The 16,631-nt window shown below is 44.2% G+C and overlaps 1 protein-coding gene across 16 annotated transcripts in view; it reads left to right on the plus strand.

Annotated features, from left to right (window-relative positions):
* Positions 1–16,631, plus strand: part of DISP1 (dispatched RND transporter family member 1) — a 1,033,384-nt gene that overhangs the window by 990,017 nt on the left and 26,736 nt on the right. Inside the window, exon 1 of one of the 16 annotated variants that reach the window (XM_021064361.2) lies at positions 7,940–8,129. The exons of the other annotated variants lie outside the window; for them this stretch is intronic. Within the exon in view, the coding sequence (XP_020920020.2) occupies positions 8,026–8,129 (104 nt within the window). The 5' untranslated portion in view covers positions 7,940–8,025. Of the gene's footprint in view, positions 1–7,939; positions 8,130–16,631 lie in introns of those variants that run through there. 16 annotated transcript variants of the gene reach the window in all.

Here is a 16,631-nt window from a genome sequence, read left to right on the forward strand (position 1 = left end):
TCAGCTAACCAGTAGCCACTGATTGCTTAAGAGATGAAGTAGGTAGAAGTAAAACACAAGAAAGGGAATTCAGTGGTAATATTGCCTGTGATCCATAGACGTTTCGTCCCTTTTCTGCCTTAGACTAGCATCTTCCTGTCAGTTATAAAGAGAACGTAGAGTTTTATATTTCAATTATATATAGTACCTTCCATATACTTCATTATGGAAGGTAGGAGTGGCCATAAGCAGAGGCCTACATATATCTTGAAAGATAAATTCAACATAGGTATAAGTATGATTTTAATATCGAGAAGTATAGAAATTAAATGTCCTCCTCCCTTAGTTAAAATAACTAATCTTAGACATCCTGTTTAAAAAAATCATGATTTAGGGAGTTCCCATCGTGGCGCAGTGGTTAACAAATCCGACTAGGAACCATGAGGTTGCGGGTTCGATCCCTGCCCTTGCTCAGTGGGTTAACGATCCAGCGTTGCTGTGAGCTGTGGTGTAGGTTGCAGACGCGGCTCGGATCCCGCATTGCTGTGGCTCTGGCGTAGGCCGGCGGCTACAGCCCCAATTCGACCCCTAGCCTGGGAACCTCCATATGCCGAGGGAGCGGCCCAAAGAAACAGCAAAAAACCAAAAAAAAAAAAAAAAATCATGATTTAGGAGTTCCCATTGTGGCTCAGTGGTTAACGAAGCCAACTAGTATCCCTGAGGACATGGGTTCAATCCCTGGCCTTGCTCAGTGGGTTAAGGATCCAGCGTTGCCATATAGCTGTGGTGTAGATCACAGATGTGGCTTGGATCTGGCGTTGCTGTGGCTGTGGTGTAGGCTGGCAGCTACAGCTCCCATTCAACCCCTAGCCTGTGAAGGTGCGACCCTAAAAGGCAAAATATTCTAATATATTCATAAATAATGAATTATAGTCTCTGAGATTAAATAATTTTGTAAAATTGGGAAGCAGAACTTGGCCATGCATTGTCCCTGTATTTGATGAAGAAAATGGACTTTAATGGCATAAGGTCTCAATTAAGTTTATAATGAACAATATTAGTGATTTTATTGAACCCTTATTGTATATCAGACATTGTGCTATATTTTACCTGCACTCTCTGATTTAATCCTGAATCAGCCCAAGGAATTCAGAGCTCTTATTGTCATTTTCGTCTTATAGATAAAGAAACTATGGTTTGAAAAAATTAAATAGTGCCCAAAATAGTAATTAAATGGTTAACAATAGCAGCACAGCTGGGACTTGAGTCCTGGTCAGTCTGGTTGTGAAGCCTTTCCTCTTAGTCACTCTCTGTGCTGCTCAAATATATGAGAATACATTTTTTTTTTTTTTTGGTTAAGTTTTCTTTTTTGGCTCTAGCAATAGCCCAAGAGACAGTTACTGGGTGCTTGCGGTGTAGTAAGCATTTGTGCAGATTCATTCTCCAAACCGCAGAGCTGAGATGGCACAGATCACAGAAATCATCATGAGAAGCACAGGGGACTTGCCCCAGGCTGTCCTCGTCCCTCTCAGATCACAGGCCACATTTGCAGTGCTGCCTCGCATGGGCCCCGAGGAAAAGCCCGACCCGATCTCTCCAGTCTCTTTGCACCCTGTCCGAATTGTCCTTACACACCAGTGGGGACACCCAGTGGGTTCTTGGACCCACTGGCAATGATAAACAGATTTTCCCTGTGTTAGCTGTAACATTTCCTTTGTGTCTAAGTTGAATTCTTTCATCTGAATATCACACTCCATATGCTGTCGTCTTCGGGGCTTGGAATGCTTTTGCTACTCAACAGTTCTTGCTGTAAGAAGCGGGGAAGGGGGGACCTTCCTTATGGTGACTTGGAGCAGCCTGGCCTACCTCGGTGCTCAGTGCAAACTCTTAAACACGCTTCCTACAGCCGCTTTTCCTCGTGCTCCTCTGTCTCTAGCTTATTCACACCGTCTGTACTCTCTCAACCCCCATCGTGGGCCAAATCACCCACTGAAGTTGGAAACCAACGGAAACATTGGCTGGAGTGCAGCCTGGAGGCTGTCTTTGCAGGTGGTTACCTGGCTTTGACACCTGCCTCTAACGCTCATTAGCTGTGTGAGGTTGGGCAGAATAGGAACCTTTTGGCACCTCAGGTCCTCCTCTCTAAAATCTATTCGTACCACATAGGATTTGTGTGTGTGTGTGTGTGTTTGTCCTTTTTAGGGCCGCACCCGAGGAATATGGAGGTTCCCGGCCTAGGGGTCCAATCTGGAGCTGCAGCCGCCGGCCTACACCACAGCCACAGCAACGCCGGATCCTTAACCCACTGAGCAAGGCCTGGGATCGAACCCACCACCTCATGGTTCCTAGTTGGATTTGTTTCCTCTGCGCCACGATGGGAACTCCTGTTTTGTTTTCGTTTGTTGTTTATTACAGTTGATTTATAAGTTGTGCCAGTGTCTGCTGAACAGCTAGGATTGGTGGAAGAGTTAAAACATGTTTGAATATGGGTCAGGTGCTTAGTGTCTGACACATAGTGAAGTTCTGTAAATGCTGACTCTTACTCTTTAATGAGTGAGTGGACTTCATGATTTTACTTTGTATGACCCCTCTCCTTCCTTCCGGTCACCTTTTTACCCTCGCGCCTTTCCTGGTGATACTGGCCTCAGCAACCTCTTTGATGAACGCGTTGCTTCTCCCCCTTCGTTCAGCAGCATATAATCCCTGTCGACCTCCCCTTCTTTTTTTTTTTTTTTTTTTTTTTTTTTTTTTGTCTTTTTGCCATTTCTTGGGCTGCTGCTCCCACTGCATGTAGAGGTGCCCAGGCTGGGGGTTGAATCGGAGCTGTCGCCGCCGGCCTACACCACAGCCACAGCAACGCGGGATCCGAGCCGTGTCTGCAACCCACACCACAGCTCACGGCAACGCCAGATCCTTAACCCACCTCATGGTTCCTAGTGGGATTCGTTGACCACTGCGCCACGACGGGAACTCCGACCTCCCCTTCTTAGCGGCCCTCATTTCTGCAACCCGTGGGTCTGTGCTTTTCATGACCCTGCTCCTTTCCGTCTAACCCAAGGTGCTGTGACCATTTCTGGCCTCTCACTGTCGACCAGCCCCTGGTCCACCCTTCCCATGACCACCTTCTCCATCATAACGGTGCTCATTTTTTTTTTCTTACCCCCTCTCAATTGTTAAAAGTTTCAGACCCCTCTTTCCTGTGTGCATTTCTCACTGGAGTGGAGGTTACCCCAGACTCACAATAGCATGCAGAGTGTCTTTATTTACGTAACCTACCAAACAAAGCAGAAAGGAAGAGTACTTTGTAACCCCACAGCTGAAGCAGTGCACCTGTAAGTAAGCAGAGCCACTTACTGTGCTAGGTGGGAAAGATCTTGGACTTTGGAAGAAACTAAAAGGTAAGGGAGCAGAACAATATGGACTTTTTAAAAAATAGTCTATTCCCAAAGAAGCATAATGACGGATAACAACACCAGGACTAGTTTGGCTGTGGATCAACGGAGTCCTGATGCCTTTTAGAGGTAATCTAAGCTCTCTGCCTTCTAAGTCATTTGGACAGGTGTTTCTAAAACTTCCAGAGAGTAGACTCATCTAGGAGTTGCCTGATTAAAATGTTAACTAGGACCTCATTTTTATGTATTTCCCTAAACTCGAGCTAACCTGAATTTTAACTACTTAAGGTTCTACTTAAACTTTTATCTTTGGCTCACTTTAAAAGGATGATCCTTTAGGCAAAACGAATCTCTGGTGCTAAGACCCTGAATGTTGGTTACTTCTGATTATGATTATCCATTGGAAGGGGCACACGCGAGCCTTTTGGGTTTCTGGGAAATCTCGTTTATCTTGATCCGAGTGGTGGTTATATAGACGTAGAATCCATCAAGCTGAGCACTTAAACTCTGTGCATGTCACTGAGGAGTTGATGAAATAGGCATGGCTTAAAAGAATGAGGGATTTAAGAATCTCTCCCCTTTAATTTTATGTCTTTAATGTTTTTGTAATAGTTGATTTGCAGTGTTCTGTCAATTTCTGCTGTACAGCAAAGTGACCCAGTTTTATATATATTTTTCTTTTTTTTTTTTTTTACATTATCCTCCATCATGTTCCATCACAAGTGATTGAATATAGTTCCCTGTGCTATACAGTAGGCTCTCACTGCTTATCCACTCTAAATACAATAGTTTGCATCCACTAATCCCCAAATCCCTGTCCATCCCACTCCCTCTCCTTCCTCCTTGGCAACCACAAGTCTGTTCTCTATGTATGTGAGTTTGTTTCTGTTCTGTAGATAGGTTCATTTGTGCTATATTTTAGATTCCACATGTAAGTGATATCATATGGTATTTGTCTTTTTCTTTCTGACTTCACTTAGTATGAGAATTTCTCGTTCCATCCATATTGCTGCAAATGGCTTTAATTTTCAAATATTCTTTCTTGTTCATCCATATACCCTTGGAAGGCAAGGACCATATTCTCCTGATGTTTATATTCCTGACGATGCAGTGGGAGGGAGGGCGGAGGCAGGAGGAAAGCTCAAGGGCTAACATACTCACCCCTAATAAACTAAGCTCTACTCTGAGCTACCACCTTGGTGTTTAAAGATGTAGAGAGTTCCCATTGTGGCTCAGTGGGTTAAGGACCCAGCGTGGTCTCTCTGAGGATTCGGGTTCCATCCCTGGCTTGGCTTAGTGGGTTAAGGATCTGGTGTTGCTGCAAACTGTAGCATAGGTTACAGATGTAGCTCAGATCCCGTGTTGCCTTGGCTGTGGTGTAGGCCAGCAGCTGCAGCTCTGATTTGACCTCTAGCTGGGAAACGTCCATATGCCGCAGGTGCAGCCGTAAAAAGGAAAAAAAAAAAAAAAAGTATATCTATTTTTGCCTTGATCTGAATATAGCAAAGTTAAGCTGCATTTTCGTTTTGGCATCTGAGGTGGGTTCTGCGTTCTTGCTTGCACGGTGCCTTGTTTGCTTTCCCACTCGCGTTTTCTGTCCACCTCTTATCTCCCTATTTTGGTACTTGAGGGTGGAAATTGTATTTTTCCTTTTTTTTTACTGCTCGCAAGTGCTTGGTGTATTGGAATTTTTAGGGTGGAGAAGAGACGATAGAATGAATGATTTAATAGTGCTGAGAAAACGAAAGGCTGTCCTTCTGCCGAGCCTCCCTCGGGGAACATAGGGACACATCTTTCCCAGCCTTTGCCAAAGACTTGGTGATGGAAGTGAGCCAAGATCATAAAAAGATTAAGTTTTCCATATGGAAGAGCCAAATTTAGGGCCAGGAAGTAGGAAAAGAAAGGGTGTTTTTAACATTTATGACGAGAGAAAGCCCTGGGATTCTACATGCGTAAGCTTTTTCCTCCAAAAGACTTCAGTCTGTGACCTAAGTCAGGTTCTGGGAAATCTTACGGTGCTCAGTTGACTTAGAATTGACTGTGAGTTTCCTTTGCGAGAAGTATCTGTGTCCCGGAAAGTATATGGGAAACATGCTAACACACCGCCCTGGAGGTTCTTGGAGTTGTCTTGTTATGCAGTTGTTCTCAAGGAGCTGAGAAATGTTTGAAATTTCCTTTAGGGTCTTTTTTCTAGAGTGTAATGTGGCAGGTGTATGTCATCAGTGAATTAAAGTTCTTGTGTTTGGTTGGGGACCCATTTAATAATCTCTTTTGATCTTTGACTAACTCAAGTTGTTTTCAGTTACAAATGCAAGAATAACACTGTAAATGTATTAGTTCTTTCAAGGGAATTAGGGTTTCCTAAATGTATTTTGTCCTGGGACTTGCCTACCTTGAAGCCAAAGTAACTAAAACAACGTGAAAAGAATTGGATCGATGGGAGTTCCCGTCACAGCTCGGCAGTAACGAACCTGACTAGTATCCATGAGGAGGAGGGGTTTGATCTCTGGCCTCGCTCGGTGGGCTAAGGATCCAGCATTGCCTTGAGCTGTGGTGTAGGTTGCAGGTGGCTAGATCCCGCATTGCTACGCCTTGGTGTAGGCCAGCAGCTGCCGCTCTGATTCAAACCCGAGCTCAGGGACTTCCATCCATATGCCCTGGGTGTGGCTCTAAAAAGAAAAAAAAAAAAAAGGAATTGGATCAATGGATCCACTAGGACAGATGAAACAGACCACAGTCTTCATTAAACTTAAATACGGTCAAACTCCTCAATAACTCAGTGGCTCCTGACGTCCACCTAACCCCATGCTCAGACGGGCCAGGCTCAAATTCTGATCTGCTGCTCACAAGGCAGCTCCCTTTCAGGAAGTGGGGAGACAGGTGCGTCTCCATAGCTCCATCACTCTCTCAGCCCAGTGTCTCCAGATCTGTCTCCCAGAACGGGCACCAGCTAACTGAGAGGTTAGAGTCCTAGAAGGCCTGGGCAACCTCAGAATCCACATTAGTCCCCATTGATAATTAAACCAAGTGGACCAGCTATTATAGATGGCACCAAATCGTGTTCTGGGTGGCTTTGGTGGCTTTGGGTGGCTCAGCCAGACCATGGACATGCAGCCTCCTAGCTGCCCTGGGGCACTCCGATTGGCACGTTGTGCTCACAATAGCAAATGCCGTGTATTTTATAAACATGAACTTTTGGACTCTATTTTCCCCCTTAAAGTGAGGCCTTACAGAAACTAATAAATGAAGTATCACAAAGTAAATTGGGCTGGTGCCTAGATTAGTAGTAAGTGGAATAGGGAAAACTGACATTTGGATCAAGGATAACTCTTTAACTGTAAAAGTAGTCATCAAAATTACAAAGGAAAATTGCAGCTATTGAAAAATCTAAAACATGTGTCAAAAAATCATGTTGAAAATATCAGAAACCAGGAAAATTTTGATGTTTCAGGGCTTTAACACAGGGCTCTTATAAATGGGACAGATACATATAAGCAAAAGAGACAAAGTTATATATTAATATGGTTATATTGTGTACATATGTTAAGTAAATGTGGAAATATAATGGAACATTATGCAGCTGTTAAAAATCATGTTTTCAGACGGTTTTAATTTCGTGGAAAAAACTCATAATCAGAAGTGATAACACTTTAAGCTTCCAGTATGGTCCTGACTGGGCGCATAGTTAAGGCATATATTTAGGCAAAAAGGAAAAAATCCTGAAAAAAAATAGATAAAGAAGAATTACAGAGTTAAGCCTGTTTAGTAAGAATATGGGCTGGCTGATTTTTTTTTTCTTTATAATTTTTGGCTCTTTTCAGACTTAAAAAAGTGTGTGTCAGTTATATAATCAGAAAACAAAACTAACATTAAAACCAAAAATCTAGGCGTTCCCATTCTGGCTCAGTGGGCCAAGAACCTGAGTAGTATTCATGAGGATGCAGGTTCCAACCCCGTCCTCACTCAGTGGGTTAAGAATCTGGCGGTGCTGCAAGCACGGCATAGGTCACAAACATGGCTCAGATCTGGCGTAGGCCAGCAGCGGCAGCCCTGATTCAACCCCTAACCAACTTCCACATGCTGCAGATGCAGCCCCCCCCCCCCCAAAAAACCCAGAAAATCTATCTCTTCAAAGCATCTCATTTAACTCATGCACTCTTTCCTGTTTGCTCTTTGGGTAAAAGCCATTAGGTTGGTGACCTCGAGGACTCCTGGCCACTCCTTACCAGTGTCTTTGATAACCTGGCATGGTTTCTCCTTGGACACCTGCTAGCACAGGTGTGTCACCACCATCACAGCTCATCCCTCTTCATGCCCCATCGGCCTATCTAGTCCTGTGTTTCATTCACATTCATCCAGCCATTTAAAAAGCCAGTCTCTCCAGCTCGTCACATAAAGAGCCAGCATTCTTTTTCAAAGCGTTTAAAAGCACTGCCTCTTACCTACCTGAGTGGGTGTGTGTGTGTGTGTGTGTTATTGATTATTCATATGAAGTATTTCAGCGTGGGATTTAACGACAGGAACCTGGCTTCCAGCTTTTGCCAGGGCGGAGTGTTGAAATACTTAGGCGACGCCTTGGGTTCTCTGAAATTCCTTAGGCGAATACCGTAGAATTTCACAGCAGCAAAGGACCTTCGCAGTTGTGTAAGCCTCGATGGGGAAAGCGAAGCCAGAGAGGTTAGCATCCGAGATTCATCCCCCGTTAGTGACAAGTCTTCTTACTCCTCGTGGTGGTCTTTTTCATACATTCTCCTCAGAGTAAGTTCCTCAGCCTGGTTTCGTGGTGTTGGATACGAGGGGTTTGGGCGTTGCAAACAGAATCTATGCCGTTATGAACTGAATCCAGGGAACTTGAAGTTTTAGCTTGTTGCCCCAGCACTGGGCTGTGAACAGGGACCTCACCGCCGCCTGACAACACACAGCCCAACACGTCAGGGTTTTCCTCATTTGACTTCAGAAAATTCTCATTTGTTCTCAGTCTGGTTCTTTTAAGCATAGTTGATTTTTTTTTTTTTTTCACCTCGGAACTCGAAGAAGAAAACTCTTTTCTATCAGTGTTATTTTTATAAAAGCTGTGTTCGAGTTTTGCTGTGATCTTTTTTAAGTAATGCTTTTGACAGTTGAGTTTCAGAAGTTTAACTTTTAAGGTAAGGGATAAATATGAGAAAATTTAGTTGAGGAAGAAAAATCAATTTCAGTATCTGTTGTTGTTGTTCTTAAAAGTGTAACTCAAGAATTTCTATAGAAGTTGAGGGAATAATCTGGCCTCCTGGCCAGTAAAATGAAGATCTCTCAACAGCTGCAGAGTATTGGTTACCCTGTTGGAATTCATTTTGATACAGTGGATTTTTTTTTTTTTTTAATTCCTCATCCCCAAAGTTTTTTGATAGCAGGTGTGACTTTTAACCTTCCAAATTCAAACGTGTATGGTACTGAGTAATTTTGTGGGGGGCCAAAATAATCCAAAATATGTGGGAAATGAATTTTAAGATGAATGATCCTATAATATGGAGCTCAAATAAAAATTATTACATTGAACAAAATGTAGACATGTTATACTAGAAATTGAAAACCAGTGTTGTTTCTCCAGCAGTGTTGGAGAAAATAATCGACACATTTGTCAATTATGATCATGTTTCTGCTTTTGATTCCTATTCTAATTGATGAAGGCCTCATGCTACTAATAAAAGAGATAACTTACTTTCAGAAATGCAAATAGCCCTTCACTGGTTTTAATTAACATACAAACTCTTATTTCTGTAATTTGCATACTTTGTAATGAAAATGCAAAACAATTTTACTTTTTACAAATAAGACCCATAAAATTGTGAAAGTAGGGAAATATTTGTGTGTCTTTCTTTTCTTTTCTTTTCTTTCTTTCTTTCTTTTTTTTTTTTTTTTTTTTGTCTTTTTGTCTTTTTAGAGCCACACCTGAGGCATATGGAGGTTCCCAGGCTAGGGGTCGAATCGGAGCCGTAGCCATTGGCCTACACCTCAGCCGCAGCAACTCGGGATCCGAAGCACGTCTACAACCTACACCACAGCTCACGGCGACACCGGATCCTTCACCCACTGAGCAATGGTGGTGGAATGAATCTACCACCTCACGGTTGCTAGTCGGATTCGTTAGCTCCTGCGCCACGACGGGAACTCCCTTGTGTGTCTTTCTTACCTTAATGAAAGTAGTGGAATAAACTGATAAGCCCCCCAGAGGTGCTTATAAAACTACGTCCTCAACATCCAGACTGGCCTTCTGGACAAGCTCTTTGTGTTGTAATTACATTATCAGTAACTTCATTTTAGTAGGCACTGCTACTATTTTAAATTCACTATCTAAATATAAGTTAAATGTAGTTTTAGACATTTCTAATTGTACTTAGAGCACATCAGTATATATAAATATTAAATAACCAAGAGTGTGGACGTGTGTTATACATAGACTATATAATCCTTGGTTGATCCAAAAGTGCACCAGAATTTTGTCTTGTAATATATATATATTTATTTTAATATTATATCTAGTATATTAATTATGTATTTTATATTTGCACACTTAATTCTATTTATATAATAAATATATAATTGTAATGTATAATGTATTAATTATATATCAGTAATGGATAATATTATATGGTATGTGATATATAATAATATATATGTCTGACAGTAGATACCATAATTGTGATTCACACATGTATAAGATTCTCAGAGGCTTCGTGCCTCATTAAAAGAAGATGCAAGTCTTTGCCATTTCTTTTCCTCTCAGCACTGTATGCCTAGAACACCATGCTGGCTCCCAGCCTGAGCTTATCTTTATTTATTTATTTATTTATTTATTTATTCATTCTTTTTTTTTGCTTTTTTAGTCTTTTCTAGGGCCACTCCCACGGCATATGGAGGTTCCCAGGCTAGGGGTCCAATCGGAGCTGTAGCTGCCGGCCTACACCACAGCCACAGCAACACTAGATCCGAGCCGCGTCTGCAGCCTACACCACAGCTCACGGCAATGCCAGATCCTTAACCCTCTGAGCAAGGCCAAGGATCGAACCCGCAACCCCGTCGTTCCTAGTCGGATTCGTTAACCACTGCGCCACGACGGGAACTCCTGATCTTATCTTTAGTGTTTCCTGCACCTTGCCACCTAGTCATTCATCCTACAACAGTGTTTTCATCATATCCATTCCTACTCAAGAAACCTTAGGCATTCCCGTCGTACTTCAGGGGAAAGGAATCTGACTAGGAACCATGAGGATGTGGGTTTGATCCCTGGCCTCGATCAGTGGATTCAGGATCCAGCATTGCCGTGAGCTGTGGTGTGGGTCACAGACAAAGCTCGGCTCTGGCATTGCTGTGACTGTGGTGGAAGCCGGCAGCTGCAGCTCCGATTTGACTCCTAGCCTGGGAACCTCCATGTGCCCTGGCTGCAGCCCTAAAAAGACAGAACAAGAGAGAGAAACATTAGCGGCTTCCTCTTTCTCTTGCCCACGTCACCCCTTCCTGCTCCCGCGCTATCCCCGGGTCCTGTCGACATCACTCACTGCCGTGGGAAGACATCTAGTGTAGCTCTTGGCACGATGTTTGTTTCCTGTCCCTCTGCCACCTGTTTATCTGTCTGAAATCTGTGTGTCCTTCAAGACCTCGTTCACACTCTACTCCTCGTGTCAAGTTCGGGGGCTCCCCTTTGGACCACTCTGTTCTGATGTTATTTCTCTGTCGCCCATTCACTAGTACTTTGTACTAAACGTTGTCCTGATTATTTTCCTGTATTGTTCTCTCATTGTTTCTTGTCTGAAAGTCATATTTTCCTGGCAAATTGTGCCAAGCCCTGGTTCAAGCTTTTGACTGTGTGGGCTCTATTCCAAGACCTACTGAACCAGATGCCCGGGGAGGACCCTGGAAGTCTTTTTTTAAAATAAGATACCCAGGTTATTCCAGTGAAGATGGAATGACGTGGTGTCCTTGCAACTGAGCAGTAGCTACTTGAATGGAACAAAATTAACTGTAGAATTTGCACTAAATATGCTTTAAGTTCTTTGAAAATGCAGAATCTGGGTATAGTGTCCCCTCTCGTCATCTGCTTTGCAGTTAACTGGGGTGTCCTTCCTCCCCAGATTCTTTATCAGTGAGAGAAACTTCCAAGTGGAATATTTCAGCTACATGTGCCCGAACGAATACATTTGCAATTTCCCTTCATGACCTTCTTTTCACTGCCTTTACCTATGCAATGAATTCATGAATATATTCTCATAAAGAATTCAGAACTGCAAAGTACAGCTTGCGATTCCTCCCCCGTCAGAAACAGGGCTATTGATTCACCGCCTTCCTTTCTGAATTTTTAACATACGTTTACATATTTTATATGCTGTTTCTCCCATAAATGCCATATGAATTATTTTAAAACTTCTCACTCTGCCTTGGCGCTCTTTCCGTATCAGTGCGTGTACGTGTGTGGGTTCCCTCTGTAGAGTATTCCGTCGGATGGACGGACCACCACGCGTTGAAGCATCCTTCTGTGACTAGATGGCCCTCTCACTTTTTTCCGTACTGTAAACCACACCTCAGTGAGCACTCTCGGCAACACGTGCCGTTTGCTCTTAAATAAGGCCTTCCTGTCCTGCTCTCCTTCCCATTTTTGGTTCACAGGCCGCACCTCGTGACATGCATCGGGGGTGGCAGTGGAGGGCGGTGCTCTTTGCCAGGTTGTGGCCCAAAAGTACAGGATGGCGTCCTGTGCTTTGACCTGTGCCGTCTAGACCCGGCTGTTCATTGACGCACTCTGCACTCTTGGCCCTTTCTCGCCTTCGTTACATGGACACCCTTTGTTTTAGGCTTTCTTACTGTTCCAACAGTTTCCTGTTCCGATCAGGCTTGTGGGTGCGAGAGAGCGCCTGCTCATCTGTACTATATTCGGCTTGTAGCCAGTGCTACAAGTTCATCATAAAGGCTGGCTATGCTCGTGAAGAAACTGCTTGACCCTGACTTCTCCTCAGTCTCCTTCGTGGCTGCTTAACTGAGGCTCGATGCCGTTTCCAGGCCCACTGCTGGCGCCGAAGGCGGGGCGGGCAGTGGTTAGGTGTCCCTTCCTTCGGCTAGTCCTCCACACGTTATAGAAAACTGACTCACGCAGCTCATTTTTATGTATTATCCATTTCCCGCAGGTCCTGAGAAGTTAAAGGGCTCATTCAGGATCATTAAACTTGACGTTCAGGTTCCAGACTTTACCTCACGTCTGTTTTTAAAACACACACACACACACACACACACACACACACACACAATCTATTCTTTTTCAGGTTCTTTGCCAGTATTGGTTATTCTAAGACATTGGATATAGTTCCCTGTGCTATATGGTAGGTCCTTGTTGTTTATCTGTTTTTTTGTTTTTTCTTTTGTCTTTTTAAGGTCATACCCGCGGCATGTAGAGGTTCCCAGGCTAGGGTTCCAATGGGAGCTGTAGCCGCCGGCCTACACCACAGCCACAGCAATGCGGGATCCGAGCCCCATCTGCAACCTACACCACAGCTCGTGGCAATGCCGGATCCTTAACCCGTTGAGTGAAGCCAGGGATCAAACCTGCATCCTCATGGATGCCAGTCAGGTTCACTAACCACTGAGCCATGACGGGAACTCCCCGCTGAGTTTCTTTTTTAACATTTACAGAGAACTCGGTATGTCTCAGATGCTCTTTGAATGTTAGTCTTCCATTCCCAATCTTTTCCTCGCTCCCCTGGCTTATTTGCTCTGTTGTGTAGCGGTGACACTCTGGTGGTCACAGCAGTTTGAGACATCAAGATGACCAGTGCTTTTGAGTCAACGTCTCTGGAACAGTCAGGACACGCCTTAGGCAAGTCCTTGTGGTTATTGTTATCCTTCAGATCGCTTGACACAGACCATAAACATTTAGCTCTGGCGCATGAAGATGAATTGGAGGCCACGCTCGGCTTGTCTACAGGGTATCTGTTTCATCTTCACGAAAGAACCCAAGTGTGCCAGTGATGATTCATGGAAATACTTCGCGATGGAGATTGGTTTTGTTTCTGTTGGAAATCTTTTAAAGAATGCTCCCCCAAGTGTGGATTCTTTATTTTCAGATATTTTCTTCCTAACACACCAGCTCTGAACCAAAGTTTTTTCTTGCAGAATACGCCTTTACACAATGGCCAGGGGGCACAATCCAGTGGGACTAAAGTAGGGGACTATGGAGACTAAAATGTGCTACTTTAAGCCAGTTCTTACTTAAATCCAATTCTGACCATGCAGCGGAAAATCGAGGTCCCTCAGCGCGTTTTAGCTGTTCAGAAATGGACCAAGTTCTTTTTGCCATAGTTTTGATTTTCCTGGATGCTAGGAAGAGCCGTTTGGAATTTGGGAGACTTGATACCGTCCCTGTCAAAGTGGTGAGGTTAATTCTGCAGCTCTGTCATCAACCGAGTTTCCCCCACCTGCACCCTCCCTGCTCTCTTCCAGAAGTTGTAGAGAAAGAGGGAAAGGGGAAAAGAAACAGAGATACAGAGCATTTGCAGCTTTGCCACATTTTTTTCAGCTTTCTTCCTCCCGCATTTCTTTTCTTCTGTTACCTTTGAAAAAGTTTCCCCTTGCCTCTGTATCTGCCCCAACCCCCACTGTCATGGTCGCCCCCCGCCCCGAGACCTTTAGAGTCTCATTGTCGCTCCCTTGACCAAGATCTGTGCACATACCACACTTCACTGGTCATCCGAGGGCTGGAGCCAAGGTTCTCAGCTGCCGCTGTAGTTCTCAAGTGGGACGTGTCGGGGCAATTAGTTACTCATTATGAGCACTGAGTCTAAGTGCTGCATTTTTTTGTTTGTTTGTTTTCCTGAAAGCAGAGTTGAGCTTAGCTCTGCACTCATGTCCCTGTCACCTACTTACAGACAGAAACGCTTTCTTGAGTGGGAGAGAGTGACACTCCAGCCAGCCGTCTGGAAAGTATTGGAAACCAAGCGGGTGGATGCCACAGCCTCTGGGAGTGTGCACAGAGTTTGCAAATGTCATCTGCCTTGGGGCTTTTTCTCAGCAGGAAAAAAAAAAAAAAGACTAAAGCCCTAACCAAAGAACAAGCAGATGTTCCCACCTAAGACAGATTATCATGTTTCCATTTGTTTTGGGATGTTTTTTTGGCAGGGGTTTTGACCAGATGGTATTAAAAGGTGAATGAACCTTGAAAAAAACATGGTTTCTCTCTTGTTTGTTTGTTTTTCCTAGTTGCTATTTAGCAACCCTAGACTAGGGAGGAAGATCATTCTGCAGAATTTATTAGATAGCGACTAAGAGCAGCACATCAGAAAGACTGTACGAGAGGGCAAGACGACTTTGGATCATGAGACTCCGTGGTGCATTTCCTTGCATGCCGCCTTAAGCAGATACGTCCTGGTAAGAAATTGTGAGGGCAGAATTAATGACGGCAACACCATAAACCATCAATCACACAGGTTTCATGTTTTACCTGCAGTTGTGGCTTGGGTGTTTCAAACATCTGTTTGTCATGTCCATTAGTCTAAAAACTTCAAAGGGATCTCATGTTTTCCCTGGAGGTATCTTTGTGGTAACCTCCATTTTTCTTTTTCAACTGGTGTCCGCAATCTCTCCTTATTATCTCGAGTTTGACTTAAAATGAAGTCATTCCTCAAGCAGAAAGACTGTGATGACTCGTTGTTTCTGTCTCTTGGGAGTAAACTAGTCGTAGATCCATGATTGGCTCAGTTAAAAAAAAGTTAGTGGGCTGAGTAGGAGGAAGAAGAATGTTTGTATTTCTTACAACCCGAAATGTTTATAATAAAATAGCTTTTTTTTTGTTACAACTCCCTGGGATGATCCATCCCAGGCTGTGGCTCTGGGGATCACCTTAGGTCTAAAGACAGCAACTTCTGTTACCTTCTCTCTTGTGGAAATTCAAGAGGTAGTTTTGCAGCTGTGTCACATGAAAGCTGGGAGTGAAAAATTAAGGTTTTGGGGAGTTCCCATCGTGGCGCAGTGGTTAACGAATCCGACTAGGAACCATGAGGTTGCGGGTTCGGTCCCTGCCCTTGCTCAGTGGGTTAAGGATCCGGCGTTGCCGTGAGCTGTGGTGTAGGTTGCAGACACGGCTCGGATCTCGCGTTGCTGTGGCTCTGGTGTAGGCCAGTGTCTACAGCTCCGATTCAACCCCTAGCCTGGGAACCTCCATATGCTGCGGGAGCGGCCCAAAGAAATAGCAAAAAGACAAAAAAAAAAAAAAGAAAAAAAAAAATTAAGGTTTTGTGTACAAGCTAAGTGACTGGCTTCTTTGGTCAGCATCTTACTCTCCCTCTCTGTAAAAATAAACTTTCTCAGGTAGCTCATTTGTAGCTTCCTCACTGGTGTTCAGGTAGCATGTTCTTCCAAAAGCACGTGTAGGAGTTCCCGTCATGGCTCGGCAGTAAGGAACCCAACTAGTGTCCATGAGGTCTCGGGTTCCATCCCTGGCCTCGCTCAGTGGCTTAAGGAGCTGTGGTGCAGGTCGAAGACTCGGCTTGGATCCGGTGTTGCTGTGACCGTGGCATAGGCTGGCGGCCACAGCTCCGATTGGACCCCGAGCCTGGGAACCTCCATACGCCGCAGGTGAGACCCTGAAAAGACAAAACCACAGCATGTGCGGTGAGGGGCACGCAACTCTGTGAAAGCACGTAACCCGTTCACTCGTGCACTTGAAGTGGGTTAACTATGCGGTATGTGGGCTATATGTCTCAGTAAAACTGAGATTTAAATATCAACGTGTATATATTTGAGAAGATGGGGGGTTTCCCTTGGTAGACTCCCCCCCGCCCCGATGAGATGTCCTTCCTGACGTCTCGAGCAGCAGGACCTTTTCACTGAAGGCTCATCTTCCTCTCCCAGCATTTGACTTGCGTGCTCGCCAAAACTACGCACGCCACGTTGTCCTCATGCCGTTCCACTAAATTTCAGAAAGAATCCGTTTGAGTATAGTCTCTAAAAGAAAGGGTAATTTTGTGAAAAGAAAATAGTGGGTTTGGAAAAACTGGACAAATGATACCGAAACATTGATACTGAATTATGCATGAGGGAAACCACGGTAAGAGCTTTGGAGGAAAATCATCAAAGCTTAGATTATCTGTTGTGGTTAGTATACTCAGGATACTCACAAGTATCCTAAATCCTCCAAAACTGGGACTCACAGGCAATGCAGTGTGATAAGTAAGAAAAGATGGCCAGGAGTTCCCACTGCGGCACAGTGGGTTAAGAACCCGACTGCAGTGGCTCAGG

The sequence above is a fragment of the Sus scrofa genome, chromosome 10 (genome assembly GCF_054392235.1).
Source record: "Sus scrofa isolate SSC_HxYL_T2T_F1_AM1 chromosome 10, Sscrofa_HxYL_maternal_Yorkshire_Landrace_v2.0, whole genome shotgun sequence".
NCBI classification, from domain to species: Eukaryota; Metazoa; Chordata; class Mammalia; order Artiodactyla; family Suidae; genus Sus; species Sus scrofa.